The 21,265-nt window shown below is 43.6% G+C and overlaps 10 protein-coding genes across 10 annotated transcripts in view; 6 read left to right on the top strand and 4 right to left on the bottom strand.

Moving 5' to 3' along the window:
- Nucleotides 1-679: 679 nt before the first annotated feature.
- On the bottom strand, nt 680-2,506 carry KUCA_T00005500001 (uncharacterized protein; the record flags this gene model as incomplete). Its single annotated transcript, XM_022600463.1, has 1 exon — nt 680-2,506. One exon carries the CDS (start codon nt 2,504-2,506, stop codon nt 680-682), a length of 1,827 nt encoding a protein of 608 aa, XP_022461496.1.
- A 508-nt stretch (nt 2,507-3,014) lies between these two features.
- KUCA_T00005499001 (uncharacterized protein) lies at nt 3,015-3,542 on the bottom strand (the record flags this gene model as incomplete). Its single annotated transcript, XM_022600352.1, has 1 exon — nt 3,015-3,542. The coding sequence occupies one exon, from the start codon at nt 3,540-3,542 to the stop codon at nt 3,015-3,017; it is 528 nt and encodes a 175-aa protein (XP_022461495.1).
- A 2,351-nt stretch (nt 3,543-5,893) lies between these two features.
- Nucleotides 5,894-7,441, top strand: KUCA_T00005498001 (uncharacterized protein; the record flags this gene model as incomplete). The annotated part of the gene is made up of 1 exon (XM_022606229.1): nt 5,894-7,441. One exon carries the CDS (start codon nt 5,894-5,896, stop codon nt 7,439-7,441), a length of 1,548 nt encoding a protein of 515 aa, XP_022461494.1.
- Nucleotides 7,442-8,894: 1,453 nt separating this feature from the next.
- KUCA_T00005497001 (uncharacterized protein) lies at nt 8,895-9,950 on the bottom strand (the record flags this gene model as incomplete). The annotated part of the gene is made up of 1 exon (XM_022606118.1): nt 8,895-9,950. The coding sequence occupies one exon, from the start codon at nt 9,948-9,950 to the stop codon at nt 8,895-8,897; it is 1,056 nt and encodes a 351-aa protein (XP_022461493.1).
- Nucleotides 9,951-11,367: 1,417 nt separating this feature from the next.
- Nucleotides 11,368-12,399, bottom strand: KUCA_T00005496001 (uncharacterized protein; the record flags this gene model as incomplete). The annotated part of the gene is made up of 1 exon (XM_022606007.1): nt 11,368-12,399. One exon carries the CDS (start codon nt 12,397-12,399, stop codon nt 11,368-11,370), a length of 1,032 nt encoding a protein of 343 aa, XP_022461492.1.
- Nucleotides 12,400-12,797: 398 nt separating this feature from the next.
- Nucleotides 12,798-14,540, top strand: KUCA_T00005495001 (uncharacterized protein; the record flags this gene model as incomplete). The annotated part of the gene is made up of 1 exon (XM_022605896.1): nt 12,798-14,540. One exon carries the CDS (start codon nt 12,798-12,800, stop codon nt 14,538-14,540), a length of 1,743 nt encoding a protein of 580 aa, XP_022461491.1.
- Nucleotides 14,541-15,424: 884 nt separating this feature from the next.
- Nucleotides 15,425-17,011, top strand: KUCA_T00005494001 (uncharacterized protein; the record flags this gene model as incomplete). The annotated part of the gene is made up of 1 exon (XM_022604795.1): nt 15,425-17,011. One exon carries the CDS (start codon nt 15,425-15,427, stop codon nt 17,009-17,011), a length of 1,587 nt encoding a protein of 528 aa, XP_022461490.1.
- Nucleotides 17,012-18,270: 1,259 nt separating this feature from the next.
- Nucleotides 18,271-18,537, top strand: KUCA_T00005493001 (uncharacterized protein; the record flags this gene model as incomplete). Its single annotated transcript, XM_022603684.1, has 1 exon — nt 18,271-18,537. The coding sequence occupies one exon, from the start codon at nt 18,271-18,273 to the stop codon at nt 18,535-18,537; it is 267 nt and encodes an 88-aa protein (XP_022461489.1).
- A 278-nt stretch (nt 18,538-18,815) lies between these two features.
- KUCA_T00005492001 (uncharacterized protein) lies at nt 18,816-19,088 on the top strand (the record flags this gene model as incomplete). The annotated part of the gene is made up of 1 exon (XM_022602573.1): nt 18,816-19,088. One exon carries the CDS (start codon nt 18,816-18,818, stop codon nt 19,086-19,088), a length of 273 nt encoding a protein of 90 aa, XP_022461488.1.
- Nucleotides 19,089-20,315: 1,227 nt separating this feature from the next.
- Nucleotides 20,316-21,265, top strand: part of KUCA_T00005491001 (uncharacterized protein) — a gene marked incomplete at both ends in the record, with an annotated part of 993 nt that continues 43 nt past the window's right edge. The window contains 2 exons of the mRNA XM_022601462.1: nt 20,316-21,173; nt 21,231-21,265. The exon at nt 21,231-21,265 is cut by the window's right edge and continues 43 nt beyond it. Coding sequence (XP_022461487.1) covers nt 20,316-21,173; nt 21,231-21,265 — 893 coding nt within the window. The remainder of the gene's footprint in view (nt 21,174-21,230) is intronic.

Below are 21,265 nucleotides of genomic sequence, written 5' to 3'. Positions count from 1 at the left end.
GTATGTGTGAGGTTATCACTGATTCTTTTGAGACGTCAGGTTTAAAACTTCGAGTTATCAAATTACTGGAATTTTTATCTGATGCTATCGACAGCCTAAGCCATTACACTGGGAGTACTGAATCTATGACCATCGTTTTGATGGCATCCCTGTGGACATTTGACTGACATTATCCATGCTGTGAACAAGTTCGTGGGATACAAGGAGGCAGTTCATGTTTTGCAGTTGATGTTTTATCTATATAACCTAAAAGGTAACAACTGACTTTCAAACAATTTTAAACGCATTTAAACGGTTTTCACAAAGCTGAAGTCGTTTTGGGAGCATGATTTATAGGCCTGATTTTTCGTTATTTGGTCTCAGTTGATCTGTTCAAGGCTGTGTAAATGCATTGGCTTTTATTATCTGCTTGAATCTACTTGATAGAGTTATTGAGTTGGAAAGTGTCTGTGCTACACCTCGCGCGTCACAGGATAAGGCAGAAAATGATCTCTTCTGAACCCGTGCTTGTTCCTGTATTAATTATGTGACAGAAACGGAATCTTTCAAACCCTGATTCTAAAAGAGTCTTGACCTCAAACCGTCACTTTGAGAAAGAGTCCAAAAATTTCGAAGTTCTACCAAAAAAAAAAAAACCGAATACTGGAGATGAATGCTTAGGCCATAAAGGGAAAAAAAATCAGATAACGGTACCCTTGTTCTGCTTCTTGTCCACCTTGTAATTCTTCCACATAGTTATAGCAGGAATGGCCAAGACAAGAATACACGTGGCAGCGATGGCTCCGTTTTTTTGAGACTGGCCATACGCGTAATTTATGGCGTTTCTAATGTCACTTCCAACAGGATATGCTGTTTGAGTAGACACTCCTCCAAAGTAGATGATCGTCCAGAGATCCTTGGAGTCAGCGGGAAGAGCATCACGAAGCGCAGATGGGAAGACGTTGTCATAGATAGCAGCAGCAACGGCATATCCGATTGCTGAGCCAACACTGGAACTGAGGTTCAAAACGGAGAGCATCATAGGGATTCCTTCACGGTCGGCTGCAGCCATGACGGCCATATCCTCCCCTATGAACAAAGTACCACCAGAAAAGGCGATGAAGATCTGGCACATAATGATATATCCAATGTCGCTAGTCTGACCACGGAAGTGAATCATCAGACCAGCACCCAGAAACATGAGGGGCAAGCCAAAGAACAAACAAGTGTACTTAAAAGTTTTGATGTAGCGCAACCAGGCTCCAAAAACCACTGACCAGAAGCACGAACCAACATTGTAAATCTGGGTCATGTAACCCGCCTTGGACACAGGCAAATTATAGACAACATAAACAAAGTTGTAAAAGTAAGCATCCCAGGTGACGTAACTAAAGAAAAGAATGGCTGCAAGACAGAAGGCACCGAGTACGGTTCGCTGGCGGAACAGCTCCCACTTGACGAAGTGCGTACGCGCAAAGAACTTCTCCCATGCAGCAAACACGAAGAAGAGCAAAAACCCAATCACCACCATCACAATGAAGGAGGCACTCTTATATTCGGTACGACCATATGTCTCGAGGCTGAATGGTAGCAAAAAGAGGATGAAAGCAGCCATCAAGATGAACGCTCCCACAATATCGAATTCTTGGATGTAGTACATCACAGACCGTAAGGAGGAGCGGCCCGAGTTATTTATAACAAGAAGCCCAATCGTCTTGGCCTTCATCTCGTAGAATTTGAACACCAATGCCAACGGAACAAGCACAAAAGGCATGACAATGGCAAAGACTCCGTAAGCCCATCTCCAGGTGGTCACCTTGAGAAAGGACTCAGCCGCAAGAGGTCCGGTGAAGGCAGTACAGATCAAGGGAACGTTCGCGAAGGCGAAGGCAAAGGCTCTGTTATGAAGCCCAGATGTGTCTGCAATGAACACTTGTAGAATCATATAGACGGCACTGTAGCCAACCGAGTAAAACGTATATCCAGCAGCATACGACTTCGGTCCATTGCATGCAGCCAGGATTATGATTCCAATAATGTAGACAACCACAAAGATCAAGTAGGCCTCAGCCCGACCCACCACGTTCAAAGTCTTTGCGATAGGCAAAGTAAGAACACCTCCAACTATGGAGGCCAAGATTCCAACGGTGCTGACCTGGGAAGCCGCGCTGAAATCGGCATAGGCGAACGCCATCACATTGCTTCCAATGGACTGTTCAAGAGCCAACATAAAGAAACAAATCCAAATCCAAGCATACGTCAAATATACAGCTGTTTTGCTCCAAACCAGAGCAACAGCCTCAGCCTTTTGAACCCCCACAGGAGATTCGCCTGTGACCCCATTGGGATGCATCTGGACCTCCTTCTCATTCAAAGCCTCTAAACTGATTGTATCAGAAGATTCCTCGGCAACGTGATCGACCACTGCCTCGACATCTGCCTTTTTACTGGTCTCATCGTTATCCGTGTAGTTGCCTTGGACTAGGTGGGCACTTGTATGGTTTAGGATGTGATGGAGCCGTCTCATTATCGAGTCTTTGCTTAAGTTTCATTTGAGCTGGAAAAGTTAAGATTTACCCTCTCATTTTAAATAAAAGTCCGACAGCCAGAAATATGCTCGTTTTAAGGTTAGCTGGAATGGCTTTGCTTAACACCAGATCTGGGGTTTAAAGTGGCGCCTGCGCTTACGGGTGCTAAGAATTACTCTGTCTTTATGTGTAAATCAATTAAATGCTCATATATGACTTTAAATTGCTCATAATCTGAAGGGCCTTTCTATTGAGTATAGTGTATATCCCAACCGGGTAATGCGTATGCAGTCCGGAACTTGCAGATGGAGGGCCTGATTAGGTAATGGGGTTGAAGAGGAGGAAGGTTACAGAACAGTTGTAGGGAATAAAGAAAGAAATTCACAATATCTTCGTCATATCAGATAGCTTTTACAGTCAGCCGAAATTACCTGAATTACATGAACATTTGGAAACCACAAATACAATTGTCACATATTTGCCACAACTTGGCCGAATTTTAGCAAATTACTCTCTCGGGTGCAGCACCTGGTTAACAATCTTGCCACACGCAATCAATTTCTCGTCCTCGTATGCCCTCGCAACAATCTGGACGTGGCCAATTCCACCCTTGAACTGAATGGGGTCAAAAGGGATTGTGTTAGGAATCAGATTTTCGGCTTCAGAAGGAGTGGTGCCTATATCTGCAAACTTGTCGTCAGATTGAAGTGGTTCTCCGAACGGAATGATACAGGCCGGGAAGTCGCAGAGGTTCCAATTGGCGAGGTATGTCACCGCTCCAAAACACCCGTGAGGAGGAGCACTAGAAGGTGACCCTGGACAAATGATGATGTCAAGTTTCTGGTCAACGAAAAGCTGGCGCCATTGGCTGGTTAACTCGACTCTTCTGCGGGTCCATTTCTTAAGGGTTCTCCATGAGAGAGGAGGAAGGGTAAACTTAGATAAAGCAGATAATGGAGGCTCTCCACCCATCACAATATTTTTCCAGGTGTCCCAGGAGTTGTCATACAAAAATAATCGCACGGCATTGAACATTCCCTCGTTGAAACTCGGGTGCAACGTCAGTGGGATAACATTGTGGCCAGCCTTGCTCAACAATGCAGCTGCCGTAGAGAGTGACCTTTTGATGTTTGGATAAACGGGAGTCTGCGGATCCTCAAGAATAAATCCAATATTTAGTTTTTTTGAGTCGTCCCAGTCCAAGAACGAATCTTGAAAGTCGACAACTTTAACATCAGGATCGTAGTCGTAGGGCTTGTTCTTGAGGACACTCTCAAGGATAAGTTCAATAGCTTCATAATTATTTGCTAGAGGACCAGCAGAGCATGCTATACCAAATTTTGTGATATCATTTTCGTTCTGGTTGGTCTGGCCACCATATGGGGTCCTTCCCGAACTGGGTTTAAATCCATATGTCCCGTTGCAGACGGAAGGGATTCGAATGGAACCACCAATATCGGTGCCAATCCCAACCACTGAACCTCTCATTCTTCCCAAAGCACCCTCACCACCAGATGATCCACCTGCAGTGAGCGAAATATTATTGGGATTCAGAACGGTGCCCCACACATGATTAGTTGACTCCGTCGTCATCAAGGTCTGGGGAACATTGGTCTTGACATGAAACACGGCTCCCATATCCCAAAGACTTTGCGGAAAATCAGAAAAACGAGTAATATCATCACTGTTGCCTATAAAAGACACATATCCAATTGTAGAATCAAATCCGGGGACATTGAACGAGTCTTTCAAACTGATTGGCAAACCATGCAAGGGACCCATAACCTTTCCCGTTTCTGCCAAATAATTATCTAGCTTCTTGGCCCTTTCCAAGGCAAAATCAAACATCAACTCTGTACAACAGTTTGTTAGCTGGGTGGCAATTGCCGCTCTTTTGCAAAAAGCTGTGGTCACTTCCAGAGCGGTGAAAGTGCCACTACTTATGTTATCCGCCAGTTCTTTGGCATTGTAGTTCTCTGTGATATCCAGTTCTTTTCTAGATAAAATTCCCGATTTGCGGGGGATATCAACCACACAAGCATTCTTGTCTACCGGAAAAAAATCGGGTTTCAAAACCCATTCTTTGGGAATAAGGCCAAGGACCTGCTTCTTCTTGCGTTCAGCCTTCACCTGCCACTTGGTGCGGTTGAAGAAGTTGACGATAGCAGAGAGTACCACCACCAATTGATATAGCCAGGTCATAATAATTAAGCAAAAATTGTTGTTTCGCTCGGGTCAGTTGGCAATTTCGATTTGTAGACCTAATCAGCACCTTCTTATATCGTGGGCTTTTCGCCGTATCTCAGATAACTGACTGCCATCACCTATTAAGGAATGACAAACCGGCAGCAACTGCAGCTATCAGAAAACAGCATTTTGAGTATCAGATAACAAACTCCTTGGAAGAAGATAGTATTTACGAGAATTAGTACTGTATACCCTGCAGTGGATCACTTCTCGCCGCATCTGAGAAAACTACTGTAATTGCCCACTAAGGCAGGACAAACCGACTTTAATCACGGCTAAACTCAAAGATCAGGTAATGGACTCCTGGAGAAATTTTAATTCTGGCAAGTTACACAGAAATATGGCCCAGCATCAGTACAAAGTGCTTTGAAATTTCGATATGTCTTATCACTCGAGGATATCGGCGCAAACCAGCTGCATCCTGCAGCAACCGCATTGGGAAATGGTAATGTTATCTCACCAAAAATCATAGACGCTGATGATTCCCCTCTTTTTTTCCTGAAAGTCCAGAAAAACAAATCAATACTAGTGTCTAGCCGCGTGCGATCCAGTTATGAAGTCTGGAGACCCTCTGCAAGTCGCATTCTTTTTTATTGTGTTTATACTTGTGGTGCCCTCCGCCCACTTTAACAAGATATGCCACAATTTTGGCCAAGAATCGGTAGGATACGCTTTGAAGTTTAAGGGTTTTCTATCCTTGGAAATGCCTTATCGCTTGATAGTATCACCTATTAAGGCAAGACAAATCGGAAATCTGCAAGCGCCATGCCTCATCGACAGGCCTACGGGAGTCACCCACATTCACGAATGGAGGGATACCAAGATAGTCTAGACAGACCAGCAATTCTGGCGCAAATGAATAGAATAAATGCCCTTATCTTTAATGGACACCATTTCGGGAACAGGGTCTGATTAGCAGGCCGCCAGAAGCTTTTTGCTTGCACATATAATGAGTAGTTTTCTCTACATAATTTGTAGATCTGATGTACATCTTCAAGTTCTTTTGTCCAGGCACCAGTAATAGAGCACAATGACCATTAATCGTGAAGCAATACCAGGGTAGGTGTAAAACTTCGGGTCTAGAGTTTCATGATGTTAACTTTCACAGTACCGCCCACCTCGTTGACGAGGATGGAGTTATGCATGCTCAACACTCAGAGAAGACTGAGGAAATTGTACTAATTCCGACTCCAACCGATGATCCCGACGATCCACTGAATTGGTCATTCAAGAGAAAGCTGTTGAGTATGTTCTGCTTGGTTTTGTACAATATGGCCGTCGGTGTACCATCAGCCGCAATATACTCTGTGCTGGTTCCGATAATTGAGAACTCTAGCTTAACCTTGTCAAACCTGAACGATGGTACTGGTGTAATGTTTCTGTTCTTTGGATGGGGTTGTTTGGTCTGGCAACCCATGGCACAGCAGTATGGTAAGAGACCTGTTTATATTTTCTCCGTGTTTGTGACATTGTTCATGATGGTATGGGCACCTTACACCACCTCCTCAGGAGAATGGATTGCCTCCAAACTACTGCAAGGATTCTTTGGTGCTCCAATTGAATCTCTGGGTGAAATATCTATTGCTGATATCTGGTTCGAGCATGAACGTGGTCGATGGATGTCTGTGTACGCGGTTTCACTTATAGTATCCAACCAAATTGCACCATTGGTTGCAGGTTTCATATCTGATGGCCAGGGCTGGAAATGGGTTTGTTTTTGGTGTGCAATTTTTGACGGTGTTGCCGTTATTGTGCTATTCTTCTTCATGGAGGAAACTAACTATACGCGTCCTCACATAGCCGCAGATGATGAGATCGAAGAGATTCCAGAGGAGAAGCAAATTGGTATTGTTACCGTGGAACAAACAGATTCAAACCCTGAACCATTAAAGTATCACATTGATATGGCCAAGCCAATGAAAACGTACACGCAAAAGCTGCAGCTCCTCGATAAGCCACGTCCATTTGTTCTTCACAAGCTGATGTGGCGGTCGCTTACCATGTTTCGATTTCCAGTTGTGTGCTGGTCAGGATTCTATTATGGCCTGGGTGTAGTTTGGTTCAACATTCTTAATGCAACGGGTTCATCAATTTTCTCTTCCCCCCCATACAATTTTTCGTCTTCCATGGTTGGTGTGACGTACATTGCCCCCATTTTGGCCACTGTTGCTTTCTCGTTCATCAGTGGAAATTTAGGTGATAGACTTAGACTCAATGCTGCGAGAAAGAAAAATGGGGTCTCTGAGCCAGAGGACAGACTGTGGTTGAACACTATCTACTTGATCCTGGGCCCTGGCTGCTTTATCCTGTGGGGAGTTGGAGCTTGGAAAGGTATCCACTGGATAGGCCTCGTTTTTGCAATGGGAATTCTAGGTGGGGCGGGTTTAATGGGCGCCCACTGCTCTATCAACTATGTGTTGGAATCATACTGTGCGCTTGGCTCTTGTGCTATGGTTCCTGTAATCATCATCAGAAACACAATGAGTTTTGCAGTTAACTGGGGAATTACACCATGGGTTGAAAATACCGGTATAAGAAATACGTTTATTGCTGCTTGCTTTATTTCGCTTGCTGGAATTTCGACCTACCTCCCCATGATTTACTATGGAAAGAGAACCAGAGTTGCCACCAAGGATGCCTACTGGAGCTACGTTCAGGAGGCTTTGGATCTTGGCTTGCCTCACTAAGCAATATAGTTTCGAGATTGCAATACTTGCTATACCAGCTTAGGTTTTTTTGTCAGCAAAATATCGGACGGGTGGCAGAGAACCTTCAAATGCTTTATAACAGTATTTATTAAATTGACTTATTTTGAGAGTTTGAGTGATGGGTTCTGTTTATTTTCGTTCTTCTGGTCAAGAAGTCGAGTCATTACATGATTCTCATAGAGAATATCGCAGATACAAACTTTTGACTTCAAGAAAATTGAAGAGAGTATACATGTATATATATGGAAAGACAGAGGTGAGAAGCTATCCAGATTTCATAGAAGTCTCAAAGAGACTGAGCTCAAACATGATCCATGGTGCAGACGCTAAGATAACATCATTTTTGCGCTGCACTCGGGCGTTTGACCCCAACACTTACGACTTTCCGCTCTCATACAATGTTTTGATTTATAAAAGTCTTCTAATCCGACGGGGGACTTAAACCATGTGTTTATGTTGCTCCTTCTGCTTTCGTCAACTTTAAAATACTTTTAAGGTAGTTGCAACGGCATATGCGTCTTCAACAGCCTGTCCTTCATTGGCACTCCGTAGTGGTAGTTCCCGGCGTGCCGCATCGCGATTCAAGTGCATCAGTCTTTTTTGTACCTTGCATAGCGGGGTTTCCCCAGGACGCGTAGACAGTGCGTTTTGGCGACTAGGATGCATTTTGCTATATCTGTGTTTCATGCCAGTCTTCACCAGGATTTATGATTCAAGACCTTAGCAAACCAAACTTGAGGTAATGAAAAAGAGGTCCAGAGATGACTCTTTGGTCCATGAAGATGTTAGTTTCGTTAATGCTACTGTCAATAGTTTCTTCGTTGATTCTACTCATTCAGCGCTGCATTCGGCTTTTTAGGGTCATCAAACGGACAAGTCTACATATGAGTTGGATGAGGATGACCGTACAGATAAGAGGGGGGCCGAAGTTTTCACCTTCACTGCCATGCTATCACTGAACAGAAATCGAAACGATTTGAAAAAATGATGGATGGCTTATTCATGCACAGCAGTAAACGGATAAAAAATATCAGTGGATACCAATCGTTAAGGTGTATTGTCGAGAACTGACTGCAGTGTAAATTTATGGCCCTTGCTATCCCAAAAGCTGCCCAGAACCAGAGGGAAAACGTTGGAATCCTACAGCTGTGATACTGAAATCTAAGAGAAGTTCAAAATACACACTGATGTTGTGAGGATGTCAAAAAAGGAAAAGCCTCCACACCAAGGGCTTCAAGTGATCCAGACTTAAATCATTTTGAGATTATAGAGATATTAGAGGAAGATTCCTTCGACGGTTTCAAAGGGGTACCCCGCTGATCTCGAACAAGTCTTCACCAAGAAAAACAACTCAGGATTTTAAGCATTCGTCCACCTTTAGGCCTTTCGCCCGGAGCCAGTCTAGGCCTTTTCAAAATAACTTCTAGTCGACTCAAGCAGTAAAGCTATCAACAAGAATTCCCGTGTAAGCGGTGCCACGCAAATCCTTGTTTTCCTTGGCATGTTCTTCTGGCTTCAGTAGAGCCAGAGGATCCTTGAAGTCGATGTAACCAAGGAATGGCTCAGAGGGCGTCAGACCTAACAGCTTCAGGGTTTCTACTGGCAAAGACTTGAAGTACTCAATTGGAGTTCCAAGCATAATGTTCTCTTCCTGTCTTAGGGTTCCAAGGGTCATGAACAGAATGGTGACTGTTCTGTACTCGTCCTCAGTAGTGTTAGCAGACCCACCATGGAAGCACGACGCGAGCATGAAAAAACAATCTCCTTTGTCTAATTCAGCATAGACAACCTCATCTTTGCTAGGCTTTCTCCAGTGATCCCAAAGATGAGAGCCTGGAACAAATCTGGTTGCACCATTGGCCCTGGTGGTTCTGGTCAACCCCAACACCATACCCAGCGCAGAGTCATCACCATAATGGTACGAGTCCCTATGTTTGTGAATGTTGTGGTGAATACCATCATCACGATGCAACACTTGGTCCTTTGCCCCCGGACCAATTCTGAAAGTGATGGTGCAGTTGTGTTGCGGAGGAGAGTAGCCTTCAACGATCTCGTCACCAGACCAAACAGCATCCTCCCTCCCCAAAAATGCATTGGAAACAGCAACGTTCAGCTCATGAGTCAAGAACTTCTCGGCACAAATCTTTGACTTGACACACATACCTGCGGTTCTTCTGGTTTCTGGTGGAAAGAAGGTTCCATCCCAAGAAGTGTCCTGGTCCAGGTACGGTTTGGCATCAGCATAGATGGCATCAGTCACTTCGGCTGAAAGGTAGTTCTTGACAATACAGCCACCAAAGACTTCAATTTTTTGGATTATTTTTTCGGCAGTGGCGGGTTCGCTGACAGTGAGATCATCCTTAGTGACTTTAACTGGCATGTCGTAGTCGTTCCTGAGGACCTTAGCATACTTGAGCCCGTCCCTCTCAAAAACCACATATTTGCCCCTGGTCTTGCTGGCGGCTTGTCTCTCGTTGGCTACAATCATGATGAATATATATATATACCTTAGTACCAGTTAAACTTTACAATACTGCACTGAAAGGCGCTCAGACTGCTTTTATATAGTTTTTAGAGATACCGCTATCCGGATTTACTAACCGGGGATGGTTCAATAATCGGATATAAGGGAAACCGGAAACAGAGTCGGATTGCAAAAAAGGTTATGGCAAGCGAACTTTTTACTATATCAGAAACCAAGCAATTTGAGATGTCGATACTAGATCCAGAAAAACCAGACAAACCTTAAAAACCTCTTCCACTGTTGCAGTTTCCAATGCCGTCAGATGCATCAGGATCGCTGACCTATCGCTTCGGTTGTCGGTATCAATCATACTATTGAAAGGGCGAAAGCTTCCTGGGCAGAAGTTTTACAAAGCTCACATCAACCAAATTCAGTTCCAAAACTCCCAACACTCCACGAAATCACCAACCTGTCAGAATTCGGACTGAGAACTGCCACTCCACCTGGAAGACTTGCCGCCAGTGCTGAGTCAGGCCATCATTATTCCATTAGAGGTACAAGCATAGTCGAGACCTCTGGTCAGGTCGGTTTTGATGAGAACGAAAAGCTTCCTTCTCACGTGAAATCCAAAAAATTTAATGCCTTCGAGATCGTGTATATTGGTCTCAAGCATGCCAGTGTCACTAACGGGTTCAAGTCCGTTTATATTATTCGAACACCTACCGTACCCTTTTCAGAAAAGAAAGAATGGTTCATGTCCATGCTGCTGTCGAAGAATACTTTGGGGAAAAAAGTCCTGCATGGACAGCTGTGAAGGTTTCCGAATCGTCAGGGGGAGCTCACCATGAGATTGAAGTTAGGGCTGTTAACAACTAGATCATATAATAGTATTAGAGTCAACGAGTTTGAAAGATGCTTATCCTCACATATCTTCAAACAACTGTAAAATCATTGAAAGTTGAAACAATAAAACTCGAGCTTTCATTTTATTGCGACTTAAAACGTTATTAGCAAGAAACTATTTCTCACAGGGAGTACGATTATATCTGACTTGAGAGTAAGAATTCCCTTATCGTTTGATACCAAAAACCATCAAGAAAAGTTGGGATACGACCGGTTGCTCCCTGAAGATCGATTGCAGATACTCTGTTTATCTTCAAATCATTTTCGGTTAACCTTTTCTTCTCTATCGTTCTGGAATATTTTCAAATCCCCCCATCGGATGTTTGTACAATAACTTTCGTCGCACTTTATGCTTAACAAAAGTCTCAAGAGATTTGCCGGCACTAATACAGGTTCATATCTACTTTTGATTTTTCTCAGCCAATCAAAACTGTTTTTAGTATGTGTGATTCTCCTGACAGAACGGTTCGTATTGACATTGTTCAACATTGAAACTATCCCTGATCGAGCAATATGTCAACAATCAATTAGCCCAGTATCAGTCCTCAACCATGTAAACATCTTTGAACTGCGTAAACTCATAATCAGCCTCGGGGAGCAGAAACCTAATTGGGTCTTCGTTTTCATGCCATCCACAGAAAGGCTGACTGGTTTGCAAACCGAGAGCAGCAAGGGCTGGAATAGACAAAGACTTGAAGTACTCAATCGGGGTTCCCAGGAAGATATTCTCCTCTTGTCTGAGAGTACCCTGTGTCATAAACAGAAAAGTGACAATTCTCTGTTCATCTTTGGTGGTGTTTGCGCTACCTCCGTGATAACAGGAAGCCAGCATAAAAAAACAATCGCCTTTTTCTAGTTCAGCATAGAAAACGTCCTCTTCATTTGGACGACGATAGTGATCCCACAAGTGAGAACCAGGGATGAATCTGGTGGCACCATTTGCCTTGGTGGTCCTTCTCAGTGCCACAGCGGTACCAACAGCAGTCTCTGTTCCAAATGTGTATTTCTCCCGGTATGGTCGTACACTGTGATGCAAATAATCGTCTCTGTGCAAGGGTTGGTCCTTAGAGCCAGGTCCAATTGAAAAAGTGATACATGAGTTGTGTTGTGCCTTGGAAAAGCCGGTAACCGCTTCCTCTCCAATTCTGAAAACGTTCTCTTTACCCAGGAACCTGTTGGAAACTGCTAGATTCAAAGGGTGGATCAACATCTTCTCAGCAGCAGTTCTGGACCTCAAACAAGTTCCGCTTGCACGGCGCGTAGTGGGAGAGATGAAATTACTTGCATCTCCTGAATTTGAGAACGAATTTAAACGGGGAGAGACGTCTTTAAGAATTTGGTCGCAGTCTTCCTCCAGGAGATAGTTTCTGACTATACAACCACCATAGAGTTTGAGTTTCTCCTCAATCTTCTCGGGGGTTGCTGGCTCGGAAACAATCAAATCCTCTTTATTCAATTTCAAAACCCTAGTGTCGCCACTATTAGGAAGTTTGATGATTGGTCTTCCATCCTCGGTCACTTTATTCAAGTGTTCGATGTTAAACACTGATGAGGTAATAACTTCGGTCATGATTAGGTCTTGTAGTTTGTTTGTTTTTGTTTTCTAGTTTTATGAAAAGCACAGGTACCGTAAAGGATCATTCCTGAGCTTAAATAGTGCGAAATGGTTAACGGCAGTTTTTAACTTGCAGATAAACTTCGTGATTCTTTAATGATCTAGGAAGTCTCAAGCGAGGTTGACTAGATAGTGCATGGTTTTGAGCCCAACCTCATAATCCTGCATATCCGTCAAACCGGTATCTGTGGTATGCTTCGAAAATCCTCGCTTCGATATCCCATTTGAAAACGCCGATTATGCGAGATGAGAGATCCATATGGATTATGTAAGCCCAAGCGCTTCACTCAACCTCAAAGCTAGGGGACCTCATTCTGACTTTAGGTTCCCGACCACGTTTTTTGAAAGCAGTAATGGATCCTGGAGACATGTCTAAGATAGATGATACTTCAACTAGAAAAACAAAAAAGTACACAGGTTGTTGGACATGTCGAAAGCGTGGAGTTAGGTGCGACGAAAGAAGACCTGGTTGCAGGAACTGCTTAATTCACAAAGTCAAGTGTGAGGGTTACATGGTGAAGCTGTGCTGGGGTGACAACAATAGATCGTCGTCGGAACACGGGTATCAGAGGAGTCGATGTCTTATTCTTTATAAGTGGAAAGAGAACCAACTACTGAACGAATTTCAGGTTGACAGCTTCTTGGAAAGAATCGAAACCGCGTCGGTATCCCTGACTTGCAAAAATCTGGAGAGTACGAAGGAGGTCGGTTATGGGCCTTTCACTGTTTTCAATGCCACTTGCAAGGTGGAGATGGGTATATGCACCAGGAGCGATAGCTGCTCGAGTAATGAATCAAGAAATATCACTTTTGAAGTATTCGCTATGGAATCCGGGAGCAGAATACGAGAAAGACTGGAGCAGGCCTCATTCCAGGGTCTCTACGGAGATCTTGAGATTGAGATTGTCTTGCTGAATTTTTGGAATCGTTATTTCAGTAAGACTCTCACGCCGGTGGACGATAGTGAAATGAATCCCTATAATCTTATGTTGAAGGAGGCACTGGACAAACCGCATGCCGCTGAGCTTCAAAGGGCAATCCTGCATACAGTGTGTGCTATTTGCTCGAGTTTCCTTTCAACCAGTGCAGACCATGCCTTTATAGCCCCTCAGTTTCAGCATACCAACTTCCATGAGTACAGGAAGTTTCACAAAATCAGGGCTCTCAGTTTTGTTTCGGACAAGTACTCGTGGAAAGACGTTTCCACATCCGAAGAGCTGAGTTTCTTAGCTGGGTCCATATGTTTCATGCTGGCAACTGATTGTTTCAACAGTTCAGACGAATGGCAGATTCATCTCGGAGGTGCTGTATCAGCTCTGAAAGCCATAGGCAATTCGGACGGGGGCGGACTTATTGCAGGACTTGGCCAACCAGAAGGACTATCTGGTGCCTTACTCTATTTTTCTCAATTGACGAGACTGGCCTACCTTAAATCCGCATTATATATGCAAAATGACGATCTTTGTCACAAGTACTTGACACTCGAGGACCTAGAGTTCATGAGATATCCAGAAGAAAATATGACCGAGTCGCTGATCTATCGCAACTTAGGAATTACGCCAGGTATGATGAATTGTTTGACAAGCATAGTGAGGCATATTCAGCTCGCGAAGTCAACGAAATATCGAGATCAAGCCATCTTCGATATTGAACTGGAGCTGATAGATTGCAAGCCTCCAGCGTTCAATGCCAGCATGCATTCTGCGAATTCGTTGATAGTATATCATCAGTCTTTTATATTCCACACTGCCATCAGTTTGTTATTTCTCACGGAAGTGAAGAAGCAAGACCCTCAGACCTTGCAAGACCTGGTGGGCTCTGGAATTGACCACATAGAAATATGCGAGGAGATCTCGAAAGGCTTCACAGGACTTGGTTTGTTCTGGCCGGCTTTTATTATTTGCTGTGAGGCGACTTCTTCCGAATCTCAAACGAGGGTTACTGACTGGCTAAGATTAGTGGACCTTTACTGCGTAGACACAATGAGACGGGGTTCTCGTGTTGTCGAAAGGGTTTGGGAAAGAAGAAAAGGCGGCGAGCAGGTAAGCTGGTTGTCTGTTATTCGAGATATCGACTCGACGTTGTACTTGGCATGAAGAGACTTGCGAAATTGCTCACTTGATGCGAACCCTCCAGACGCATATCCAACCGAACTTGAGATCGGTTGAAGCAGGCAGACTGTCCCTAAGTTATGATTCGATGGAGGCCAGTTGTAGGACTGTCATTCATATGAGTGCAGTTTTTTGAGAAAAAATACTGATGGGATCCAAAACGATGCCTTGATTCATATAGTTTATTTGCTATACCTTCACTCTAAACTTTGTCTGGCTAATACGAGAGAGGGATCTTGCGCGCTTTGCAAAACCTGTATCGTTTTCCTCAACGGCATATTTCCACCAGCAGATCACAAAGTGCATATAGAAAGAAGACTTCCCCAAAGCAATCACACTTCCAGTAGAAACTAGACATGCATAAATCGGTATTGTATCAACAGATGCTTACAATTTCGGTATCGATCTACAGCTTTTGGACAATATGTAATTTACGTCGAATGGTGGATAGTGATTGGATCATCAGATTCTAATCTAATCTTGAATAACAAAAATGGTAGGTTCTGTACAGGCTTTGATATTGGTGAGTATTAGATTCATTCTTATCCTCAATTAGTATCTCAGATAAGACTGAGCAGTAGCTAGCGAACAGTAGTGTGCATCCAAATTATTTCCTTATCTTATCTTTTATCAGTGTGTCCCAGGTACAACCAAGCAATCACTAGCGAACATTCGTGTGTGCCAAAGTATATGATCCCTATCTTCGATAAGTCGCAGATAACAAACGCTTTAGCTCTCAGCAGACCCTTGGCAACACAAGGTAGATATTCTATATAATTCTCTTGTATAAAAACACGGCCGCGCCACGAATCCAGTTGGCAGAATTGCATGATTATTGGTGTCTTGACCTTTAAACTGATAGATTTACAATGTCGTCCTCAAATGATGGATCTAACTACCAAGAAAAGAAACTCAAAAAAGATGTCAGCGCCCGAGTTCAAGTCATCGATACAGAAGATGGTGAGACTTGCAGAATCATTGAAATACGGGGCAAAGACGGTCTGGAGAGAAACTTTGACATCTGGGGTGTCGTCGGAGTTGTTTACTCATCTATTGCTACTCCACTCACTCTGGGAACTTACCTCTCCACAGTGATCGGTGTCGGCGGAGCTCCATTCTTTTTCTACTCGTACTTGTTTACGGGGTTTTTCTGTTTGCTCACGGCTTACTCAATAGCAGAGATGGCTTCCGTTAACCCTCATTCGTCTGCCATGGTTTATTGGACTCATCTGTATGCTCCAAAGAATTACGCCAGATTTCTAGCTTATGCCAGTGGTATTCTTTCGTGTGCTTGTTGGATTTTTGGAGCTACTGCTACTAGTTTCTTTATTTCTGATCTTGTTTTGGGTGTGGCCGTTATGCGTAATCCGGAATATGTTAGCCAGACCTATCACTACTACCTGGTATTCCTGGCCAATACTTTGTTGTCGGCTGTGGCTAACATCTTTGCCGTAAAGTGGATTCCTTTTATTGCCCGGCTTGTGAATTATATCTTCAACCTTGGAACACTTTTCACCCTGGTTGCTCTGCTGGCAAGAGCTCATCCAAAACAAACGGCGTCGTTTGCCTTCACTGAGGTGACCAACCTCACAGGATGGAGCTCAAATGGAGTTGTATTTTTTCTCAGTATCTTACCAGGCGTTAGCGCTCTGTCTCTTTTTGATGGTGCTTGCCATATGACTGATGAGGTTCCAAATCCAAAGAAAAATATTCCGAGAGTTATTTCATATGGTTATACAGGTGCGTTTCTCGTTGGACTGGTTGCAATTTTGGTGTACAACTTTTGCATTGTGAGTGCAGACAATCTGCTTGACCCTGTGGGAGGAATTCCCCTCTTCCAACTCTATGTGGATTCGCTTCACAATGACGGTTTGGCCCTCACGTGTGCATTGATCATCGCTATCGGTTTCCCAATCGGAAGTGTGCCAGTTGTAACCTCTGCAAGTCGTCTCTTAATGTCCTTTGCAGACTTTGGATCCATTCCCTATGGTGTAAAAGTCTTCGGATCAGTGAATCCAGGCCTGAATTCGCCTGTGTGGGCAATAGTATTTGTTAGTGTTGCGGAGGCCTTGATTGGGCTTCTTTATTTTGCCTCCAGCGCAGCATTGAATGCAGTGTCCGGAAGTTTTGTTTCTGCCATGTACCTGGGGTATTCTATCCCATTTCTTGTTTTAATTTTAAGAAAGGACAGATTTGGCAAAGGCGTGAAGCCTTTGTTCAACCTTGGCACATGGGGGAGGCCAATCAACATAATCTGTTTCATATGGTTTTTCTTTGCTTCTGCTTGGACATGTGTGCCGATGTATGTTCCAGTTACTGCAAGTGGTATGAACTACACTGTTGTTGTGCTATTTGCTACTTTTGTGATTACTGTTACAAACTGGTACCTGTACGCAAAACAACATTTCTCAATTGATGTTTTTGAGAAAATGGAGATTCAGGTACTAGAGAGCTAAACCAATGTAATACCTTTGCTGAATTTTTCATCGAAATATTCTTATCATAATCCGACGGGGGATTTCTACCCAGAAATTTCAGATTCGTCGTATGCCTAAAATGCGCCCTGGAGATCGAAACATGAAACACCGAGATGCTCCACTACGCACACACCATGCACTTTGGAGACGGAGACATCAAACACCGAATCTCTACGCTACCCCCCACACCCGGCTTTCAAGCTTTCTGGAGGTGGCTGATGAAGCGCTAAAAATTCCCTTTTCGTGAGTATTGGGACTTATATTTCCTGATTTATCCCAGAAAGATGCAGGCAAGATGTTACATGATTTGCAGCTCGATTACAGGATGTATATATTTGGGGCGGCTCCTCGTCTGTAGCGAGTTTACTGGCTGCTTTCCAAAATTGAATTCCCATCTTCCGAACCCAACATCGCTACTGTTAAGGCCATCAGGAACGAAAGTCCTGCCGAGGACACTATCGCCCAGCAAACCGAGGAGCACCAGCTCGCATCCGTCAAGTCTTTCGATTTTGATCAACTAGAACACAAACTCACGAGAAGGCAAGCAATTAAAGCTTATCTAAAGGCATCCATTTGGATCCTGTTTATGGTTTGGCTGTTGATATTGGTGGGTTACGAAGACCAAGCCGGCAGTATTGTGGTCTCCATTCCGCAATTCAGACAAGACTTTGGACACTGGTATGAAGACCAATATGTTTTGGAGACGAAATTGCAATCTGCTATCTCTGGTACTCCCCTAATGGCTATTGCGTTTGCATCGATGACATCTTCATAGTTTGCAGACAGACCCAGAAGAAAATGGATCATTGTTGCCGGTCTTGTCGTTTCCGTTCCTAGTATCGCTATTGAATTCGTTGCAACTACAATCAATGTATTTTTAGGCCGGAAAAATGGTTAATGCGTTGTGTTTGGGTATTTTTTCTATAATGGCAATCAGTTATGTAACCGAAGTTTCGTCTTTGGCTTTGAGAGGTTTGGCTGCAGGTGCATGTTCGCTCTCATTGTGCATAGGTCCCTTCATCTGTTACCTTATCAACAATAAGACAGTAACTTACACCTCAATGATAGCATACGGAAGAGTTCATTACACAGTGGATATTCTCAATCTTATGCCTTCTTAAAGCACCATTCATGCCTGAGTCTCCTTACTACTTCATTCGAAAAGACAGAAACGAGGATGCCTTGAAGAGCTTTCAAAGATTATACACCCAACTCAAGCATACCAATAGTTTGCTATCATGAAGGTGACTTACGAGGAGCTCAAGCTAATCACACAGTCATTGACCCACCTCGAATGTTTCAAGAAAAAGGATATTAAGAGAATATTCACAATTCTGTTTGCATTTTTTATGCAACCGATGTCGGGAGTCACCTTCATTTCCTCGTATTCTACCCACTATTTCCAGCACACAGGGTGGTCTACCCAATGTTCATATCAGTTGAGTTGTGGCGGTCAGGCGTTGTCGGTCACTGGTGTCATTACGTCATGGTTCATCATCGACTGATTTGGACGTAGGCCATTGATTCTTTATGGTATCATTGCCTTGACTGTGTTGGTTTTGATTGATGCCTGCGCAGGGTTGAGCGGATACAACCATGGTGGTATGGCAGCTGCATTCGCATTCATGGTGATGTACAACTTCTTCTATAATCTTGGTTTTGGTCCCTTGCCATATACGAACGCCACAGAGGTATCTTCTGTCGTTTGAGAGCCAAGACTATGGCACCTGCTACCCTTACAAACTATGCATTCCAATGCATGTAGTTTTTTGTTTTGCCATACATGTTAAACGCAGACCAGGCTGATATGGGTTCCAAGATCAACTTCATTTTCACGGGTATGTCATTCTTGTCGATTTTTGTGTTCTACTTCATCCAACCGGAAACCGCTGGAAGGTTTTTTAAAGAGATCGACGAGTTGTATGATAAAAACATTCCCCTAAAGGAGTGGAAGTTATACAAGACTCAGAAGCAACAAGATAGCGATAGGTTCTATGACGATTTGAAGCAGGAAGTTTCTCACGCTGAGTATGATTTTGAGCCAGAAGAAATTTGAAGCTCCAGCCCAATATATCGAGTACTTTTTTCCATAATTTTTATTGCTGCCCTCTTGATGCTTCAAAAATCAAAAGCTTCGTGTAGCCGTTTAATTCACGGATGTAAGTGCTAATGAAGTAAATATGTGGGGTTTCATCGTTCATCCTGTTCATGACTCACTGCCCTTTTCTTCTGTAACTAGCCTAATATTTAGATATGTTTTATTTATAATCCATAGAAGTTGACTTTTGAGTGCTGGGGTAGCAGCCATCAAAAAGGAACATCGTGATACTCTCTGGATGCTCAAAGAAGAATTGATAACATGCATCATTCCTACACTTTTGCTTCGGTCAAAGAATTTATGTTTTCAGCCAAGGACAGTGAATCTAGTCTGGGACTTGGTTTAGAAGTACTCTTCATGCCCGAATTTACGGAGGCGGTTCTGATAATTTGAGCTGCTCGTGCACATGCAGAGATATGCGGGTTGATGACTCTGTGCGGCTTTTGGGGCTAATTGAAAGATGTGCTCCTGTGTCCGAGTCGCAATTTTGATATCTGAATTATCATTTTGAGTGGAATAGTGTGTGACATAATTATGCTGCTGATCTGATATAAACTTTTCCCTGCTGTTGGTTTATAACACTGCCAGTTATTTTGGGTACTTTTTTTTATAATTCTTCAGTTTTTCAAATTTTTAGGAAATCTGGTGTAGAATGGATCTAGTTTGAATTTGTCTTTACCCGAGGTTAATCTCAAGAAAACCGGAATTCCCCAGGTTACGTAGTTACCAGCAACGCCCAACGAGAAAAGTTCATTAGCAGCAGTGGTACCAGTCAAAGTCAATAGTGAAAGCCAAAAATCCACCAAATGCCACAGCCCTCTGCGATTCCTTTCACGCCAAGGCTGCGCGCGCATTACGCATACAGTTACCAGATCTGATGATATTCCAATCTGATAGCCCAAAACGATATTTTCGGCCGCCGCTCGAATAAGTATTATCTTTCTCGCCAAAAATGGTTGTTGCAGGAATGTGGGTTCTGCAGTGCTTGCACTTGCCCTATTTGGCTCGATATACGACTTTTCTTCCTCAAAGGAAATCCTTCAATTACCACATAGTTTGATCATTCCACTGATTTAATGCTTGGTCGTATAAGGAATATTGTTTTATAAGACCAACTGATTGCACTTGGATTGTACACCACGGCCGTCAACTGAACTTCTTCAAGTACCCTCTCAGTTGCCAAAAATGTCAATTCGCCAATGGAAGGCAGCGGTTGTTCAATCAGAACCAGTTTGGTTTGACAAAGATGCAACCCTGAAGAAGACTGCGGCCCTTATTGTCGAGGCTGCCAAAAACAGTGCATCTCTTATTGCTTTTCCTGAACTCTGGATATCTGGGTATCCCAACTTTGTCTGGACTGGAAATTTCAACGAGAATAAGCCACTCGTGCAAAAGTATATGAAGAATTCAATCACTGCCTATGGATCTGAGATTGTTTCAATTCGCAAACTGGCCCAGGAAAACAACATTTATGTGGGACTTGGATTCAGCGAACTTGACAATGCCAGTGTTTACATCTCCCAGATGTTGATCTCAAACACAGGAGAAGTCCTTCTCCACCGCAGAAAGCTAAAGCCTACTCACCTCGAGAAAACCATTTTTGGAGAGGCTACTGGTGATTCTTTATGCAATGTCGTCGAGACATCATTGGGTCGCATTGGGATGCTTGATTCAACAGAACATATGCAACCTTTACTGAAGTATAACACCTTTGCTCAAGGAGAACAGGTTCATATTGCTTCCTGGTCATACGATAGTGGATTGACCTGGTCTCAGCTTGCATCGAAAATGCATGCGATTGAAGGTGGCACATTTGTGCTATTGTCCAATCAAGTCATCTCCGAAGATGGCTTCAAGACAAACTCCGAGGGACAATCCGAACCAAAAGGAATCCATTTGAACGGTATTGGTGGTGGAAAAGCGGTTGTTTACGGAGCGGACGGCTTCCCTTTGACTGGACCGACCGACGAGTTGTTTGACGGGTTGATCTATGCAGACATTGACCTGGACAGCATAGTCGACGCAAAAATGTCGAAAGATCCTGTAGGCCACTATTCGCGTCCTGACTTGATGAGGTTGTTGATCGATGATAGACCCAAGAGCCATGTGATCAAAGTCTCTCCAGGGCAAGCCAC

This window comes from Kuraishia capsulata, genomic scaffold, assembly GCF_000576695.1.
Source record: "Kuraishia capsulata CBS 1993 genomic scaffold, Kuraishia_capsulata_scaffold_7, whole genome shotgun sequence".
NCBI classification, from domain to species: domain Eukaryota; kingdom Fungi; phylum Ascomycota; class Pichiomycetes; order Pichiales; family Pichiaceae; genus Kuraishia; species Kuraishia capsulata.
The sequence above is the reverse complement of the archived record's forward strand: the minus strand, read 5'-3'. Positions and strand labels throughout refer to the sequence as shown.